The 6,095-nt window shown below is 39.1% G+C and overlaps 1 protein-coding gene across 3 annotated transcripts; it reads left to right on the top strand.

Annotated features, from left to right (window-relative positions):
- The first annotated feature begins 531 nt into the window (after nucleotides 1–531).
- Nucleotides 532–4,521, top strand: LOC132036677 (beta-amylase-like). Of its 3 annotated transcripts, none has more exons than XM_059427056.1 (8): nucleotides 532–746; nucleotides 1,947–2,012; nucleotides 2,112–2,510; nucleotides 2,609–2,773; nucleotides 3,045–3,308; nucleotides 3,408–3,617; nucleotides 3,798–4,037; nucleotides 4,141–4,521. In XM_059427056.1, the coding sequence occupies exons 1-8, from the start codon at nucleotides 549–551 to the stop codon at nucleotides 4,330–4,332; spliced, it is 1,734 nt and encodes a 577-aa protein (XP_059283039.1). In that variant the 5' UTR covers nucleotides 532–548; the 3' UTR covers nucleotides 4,333–4,521. The 3 variants fall into 3 exon arrangements, with proteins under 3 accessions (XP_059283039.1, XP_059283038.1, XP_059283040.1); XM_059427055.1 differs by having other exon boundaries at nucleotides 3,045–3,312; nucleotides 3,412–3,617; XM_059427057.1 differs by having other exon boundaries at nucleotides 731–746; nucleotides 2,128–2,510.
- Nucleotides 4,522–6,095: the final 1,574 nt, after the last annotated feature.

The following is a 6,095-nucleotide window of genomic DNA, read 5'->3' as shown; positions in this document are numbered from 1 at the left end:
ACGTGTCGTCAATATATGGTAATAGAGTACGGCAATTTCTAGGCACGGTAAAATTGGAAATCCACTTTTGTATTTGCTTTTTTCAAGTAAACAATTTAATCGGAGAAATATATTTATTTTTCAAAATACACACTCCTTAGGGCATGAAATTTGTTCATTTTGCATTCATGTGATGATGTGAACATAATTGATGCAAAAGCTGAAAAAGGGCAACCAGGAAAACGACACAAACCAAAGAGAACACTTAATTGATGCCAAAGATGTATGTACGTACATACATGAAACTCTATGCGACAACTACAACTGATATTCTTGTTTTCAAGTACAGGTAATAGCTAGAATATTCCATTTCGTCAAAATCAAATTTTAGGATCCACACATATAAAAACATTGCAGGCCACAAAAATTTGTTCCATAAGGGTGTGCTTATATTCGATGAATGTCTTTACCCTAAGATATTTTTAACATTTCGTAAATTCACATAGTATCTGTGCTCAATATTGTTAAATTTTTTAGCTAGACAGAGGGGGGAAATTAGTTGATATTAGATGAATATTAGCATGGCAAGTATTGGAATTTCAATTAGTGTTTTGCCAGAGGTAATGGGATTTCCACACCAAGAATTGTCCATTGTCATGATTAAGAAATTGAAGCTGGCAAGAAAACAACTTTTCCGGCAGAATCTCACATTTTCTTGTAATCGAAAGACTGGAATTACTCGAGCCGTTGCGCCAGAAGCAGTGAAGGTCAAAACGTATTCCTCTCTGTTCTGTTCTCTTATAAAGGAATTTGAATAGCTTAAATTTTGTGTCTTTTGTCTACCTGTTTTGTGAAGAGACTGTAAATTTAGAGGTGATAGTGCATTTTGGATGATTTTTGGCTCTGGTAGTTTACCAATGTATATGATGTGTCTGTGGTAGTTCTGTAAGAAAATGATACTCTTACGTGGTTGGATAAAGTAGCAACAACAATAACATACCCAGTGTAATCCCACAAAGTGGGGGGCTCGGGGAGGGTAGAGTGTACGCAGACCTTACCGCATTGGAATCCATGCTACAAAAAGGCTAAATAATGCACTTGGTTGAAGATTGAGTTATTTATCTAGATGACTAGGGATCAATTCCCACTTAATACATTTTTGCCTTCTTTTTTCGGTGGGGCACCCATGTTCTAGAAATTCTGGATTAGCGTCTGACCTTACCCCCACCTTGAGAGGTAGAGAGGCTGTTTCTGTAAGACCCTCGGCAGTGGTTGGATAAAGTAGCAGCTTTTAGCAATTTAGGAGTAGGATTTATCAATGTAGGGGTAAGGCTGCGTACACTCCACCCTCCCTAGACCTCACTTGTGGGATTACACTGGGTATGTTGTTGTTGTTGATTTATCAATATAGTAACTGTAGGCTTGTTGATGGTGGCTCAGCAGGTTGAAAGTTTTCTGTCATCGTCAAGGAGTCAATAGTTTATTTTTTTTAACGTTGGTGCCCGGGGACTGATTCCACGGGGCACATGCTACCTCTCACCAGCACAGGTACCCGGTAACTTTGTCCACAAATGCTTGGACAGATTGGAAGAAATCACCCAGGAGTAATATTGCTATTTGCCTTAGCTAGGAATTGAACCTGAGACTTCATGGTTCTCAGCCCATCTCACAGTTGGTTAAAAGGGGTCTATAGTCATATTTTTCTTGATCTAATCTTTACCATAAGTAAATTCTGTTTGATAGTAATTCCTTGATATTCCATGGTGAGAAGTTTGATATTTCGACTAGGCTAATCTTTTGTGAGTCTAAGATTATGCAACTTTCGGGAGAAATCTAATGAGGTAGAGAAACAATTATGCATATAGTCACAAAACAGAATGGAGATAGAATGCCAAGCTGCAGCATCTACATTGTCTTTTCCTAAGAATTCAACTGAAAAACATCTCTTGGTTTCTTTTGTTATGCAGGCAACGAGTCCAACATCTAGCGGTGTCCCTTTAGCCAACTATGTGCCTGTTTATGTAATGCTTCCAGTAAGTCATAAACCTTGTCATAGAGCGTGAAACCACAACACTGATGCAAATGCTAGTTTTAACATTTTCCGTTTCTTCTTTTCTGCTGGTGACAAACAGTTAGATGTTATTTCAGTGGACAATGTTTTTCGAGACCAAGATAAGTGTGAAAAGCAGTTCAAGGAGCTGAGAGCAGCCGGAGTTGACGGGATCATGGTGGATGTCTGGTGGGGAATTGTAGAGGCCAACGGCCCCAGGCAATATAATTGGTCTGCCTACAGGAGCTTGTTCCAACTTGTTCAAAAGAGTGGCCTAAAAATACAAGCTATTATGTCATTCCACCAATGTGGTGGCAATATTGGAGATGATGTTTTCATTCCTATACCCAAATGGGTACTAGCAATCGGAGAAAACAACCCTGATATTTTCTATACTAATCGGGCTGGTACAAGGAACAAGGAATGCCTCTCACTTGCTGTCGATCACCAAACTCTGTTTGAGGGTCGAACTGCTGTCCAGGTAATTATCAGAAGGATCGATCCAACTCTCACGCTCAGATCCCGATAGACGTATTGCTTTTGAGCTTAGGCTCTACTTAAAATTCCTGATGCATTTAGATTTACAGTGACTACATGAGGAGCTTTAGAGAGAACATGTCTGACTTCTTGGAAGCTGGAGGCATAGTAGACATAGAGGTCGGACTTGGTCCTGCTGGTGAGCTTAGATATCCCTCGTATACTCAGTCTCAAGGATGGAAATTCCCTGGCATTGGAGAATTTCAGGTCAGACTTGGTGCAAACTGCTATAGGAAATCCTTAGGGCTCTTTTCAATTTTGACCTGTCGGCCGAAATTAATCACAGGCGCTATCCAGAACATACAAAATCTCTACACTTTGTGTATATTCTATGTATATTTTGTATATATAATATGTATATTATTCTTTTGAGCGGTCCAAAATGTATTATCCCAAATTCTTATGCTAAATAAAGATCAACCACTTTGTGACTCAAGATTTGTTTCTTCTTATTCATTTTTCTAATTAAATGTTGCAGTGTTACGACAAGTATATGAGGACAGATTTCAAGGAAGCAGCCACAAAGGCAGGCCACTCGGAGTGGGATCTTCCAGATGATGCAGGAACATATAATAATATACCTGCCGAAACAGGATTCTTTGGACCAAGTGGTACATACCTTACAGAGAAAGGGAAGTTCTTCTTGAATTGGTACTCTAGCAAGCTATTGCTTCACGGAGATCAGATCCTTGATGAAGCAAACAAAGCTTTCCTGGGATGCAAAGTGAAGCTATCAGCGAAAGCAAGTCTTCATCCACCTGGAAATTCTATAATCTTTGCTGATCCCTTTTGACAGCACTAGCTAAGAGAATTTTCCCTTCTGTCAATTTTGCTCATGTAGGTAGCAGGAATTCACTGGTGGTACAAAGATGCCAGCCATGCTGCAGAGCTAACAGCAGGATATTATAATTTGGATAATCGAGATGGCTATCGACCGATAGCGAGGATGTTATCGAGGCACTATGGTACCTTTAATTTCACTTGCCTTGAGATGAGGAATTCAGAACATCCAGCTTATGCTAAGTGTGGTGCACAAGAGCTAGTTCAGCAGGTTAGATTAGAAAGAGAGCTGAATGTTTTTTTGCAATTTTCGCATCCAGAGTAGATCTTGGAAACTATGACTTGACCTTATAACAGTTTCTCAGAGACCAAATTTTGCATAGGAAAGACTAAACGTTTTTTTCGCCAACTAGGACTGTAATTGACCAGGACTTTACCTGATTATGTACAGGTTTTGAGTGTTGGCTGGAAAGAGAACATTGACGTAGCAGGTGAGAATGCACTTTCAAGATATGACGGCTATGCCTACAACCAAATCCTTCTAAATGCTAGGCCAAATGGTATCAACAAAAACGGTCCACCAAAACTAAAGATGGCTGGGTTGACTTACCTTCGATTATCAGAAAAACTCCTTCAGAGCAGGAACTTCAAGACTTTCAAAACATTTGTCAAGAAAATGCATGCCGATCTGGTAAGTAGCCTCTTTAACTTTTCGTGGGAAAAATGATGAGGTGGTGGGGGTCGGTGTTAGAATGCCTCGAGTATCTAATTCCTGTGATTGGTGTCTTGTACAGGATTACTGTTCAGAATATGAAAAACCAGCTCCAATGAGCAGATCAAAAGGGGAGATTTCAATGGATGATTATCTTGAAGCAACCAAACGAACAGAACCATTCCCATGGGATGAACAGACAGATGCAAGAGTTGGCGGTATATTGGCTGAATACTGGGATAGGCTGCTTAACAAGTTCTTTCTCTCTAACTGACACCTACTTTGCCATAGAAGACTCATCATTCTTGACTTGCGGGGAAGTCATATTATGCATCTGCATTTATATGTAAATCTGAATGTAAAGATATATAGGGGACTTTTGTGTCTATAATATACTCTTTATGTACTTCACATTAAATCTCAGATAGAATAAAACTCATACATGTTAGTATGAGAATCTAAATGTCTGTCTTATATTAATACAAGGATGCAACTATGCCTTGCCAAATCGGTGTAGTAATGTTGAAAAGAAATCATCAATGAAAAGTTGTGGGATTTCACTGGGTACGTTGTTGGAAATGCTAGAAAGCTATACTTGTAATTAGCTTTGGCGTGAAACAAGTTCTTGCTAATAGTGTAAAAAAAAAGCCGGGGGGGGGGGGGGGGTGGGTGTTGGGGGGAGGGGATTGAACGTGGGATGTGGGGGTTGTTATTTTACCGGAGGGGTTTGAATTAGCTCTTCCCCATCGTGTTTCTCCTGAGATGAAGTGTACTTGTAATTAGTTAGGTCTCGGGTTTGAAACCCCTTGGGTACGGAGTCACCTTTGGTGTCTTGCCCCCTCAATGTGGGACAAATCGACACGAATCCAGATTTAGTCGGACCCCAATGCGAGTACCGGACACCGGATGGGAAACCAAAAATTAGTTCTGGTCTGTGTAATGACTAATTGAATGTTACAAAAGAGACGAAAAGAGATAAAGAAAAATACTACTTTCAGAATAAAATGATGATATACTTTTGTCACCAATGTAAATACATAATTCCATTCATTCTTATGCTAATTAAGAGATAATATTTGGTATGCCAACATAAAACAGCTTCTCTAAGGGAGCATTCCTGCAACACAGCACTCCTAGAAGCCAAACTTTTCTCTAGCATGTCTTGGAAAAGACAATGGCACAAATTCGGGATATATTTAAAATACAAATTATTCAATTGGTACACGCAAAAAATAGGCTAATTCAACAACTTTTGTTCAACTAATCATGGAGTCAATATCTTGTCAACGTGAGTCAAGGGAATGGATACCCCTTACGTCCAAGTATAGCTCATAATGATCGATCTCCAGCGCACACGCCGATTCCTTCACAATTAGAATTTAAATAAACCTATTAAAATATAACCTGTCTCTACCCAAAACTCTGGCTGCATTCATGGAACTAATTCATATGTATTTTGCATTAGTTAGACTTTTAAATTTCTTAGTAAGAATGGACGAGGATATTATGCTAACACATCTTGTTTGTTGATATGCTATTTTAAGGATTAAGATTTAAGATGGTCCGACTTGTAAGTTTAAGGGGATGTTATGCTCATTAATTCCTTGTAAGTATTAAGCAATCACAAGTCACAATCGTATGCGCATTATCTTGCTTTTTCAGTTTTCTTAATCAAAGAATTTAAGTAGAAAATTGACATGATACTTTTTCCTTTTTATGTTTTTTAAAATGCATTAGGCGCTCTCTCAATATAGTAAAGAATAGAATGTAGAAATTTGCAATTTGTAAGATTGTTCTAGCTAATATAAGAAAATTCTTAATTAGTAATAATACAATAAGATAAATAACTTACTCTAGAGATCTCCAATGAAAAACCCGCAAGGGTGGCTCAGTTGGTTGAGCATGGGGCTTTCATAATGGAGGTCTCGAGGTTGAAGCCCACCGCCTTTTCAGTAGGGGGATTTGCTTTCGGGTCGAGCTCGTCGCACCGGGCTCGCACCTAGTGCGGGTTATCTCTCTCTGTGTGGTTTGCGAGCT

Source organism: Lycium ferocissimum, chromosome 11, assembly GCF_029784015.1.
Source record: "Lycium ferocissimum isolate CSIRO_LF1 chromosome 11, AGI_CSIRO_Lferr_CH_V1, whole genome shotgun sequence".
NCBI classification, from domain to species: domain Eukaryota; kingdom Viridiplantae; phylum Streptophyta; class Magnoliopsida; order Solanales; family Solanaceae; genus Lycium; species Lycium ferocissimum.
Note: the sequence above shows the minus strand (reverse complement) of the source record. Positions and strands in the feature narration are given on the sequence as shown.

Bases quoted from the DNA above. Each gene is read 5' to 3' on its own strand.
- LOC132036677 (XM_059427056.1), top strand. From the start codon at position 549: ATGAATATTAGCATGGCAAGTATTGGAATTTCAATTAGTGTTTTGCCA. The intron at 747-1,946 runs GTCAAAACGTAT...TTTGTTATGCAG, and splicing joins TTGCGCCAGAAGCAGTGAAG to GCAACGAGTCCAACATCTAG. The intron at 4,038-4,140 runs GTAAGTAGCCTC...TGTCTTGTACAG, and splicing joins AGAAAATGCATGCCGATCTG to GATTACTGTTCAGAATATGA.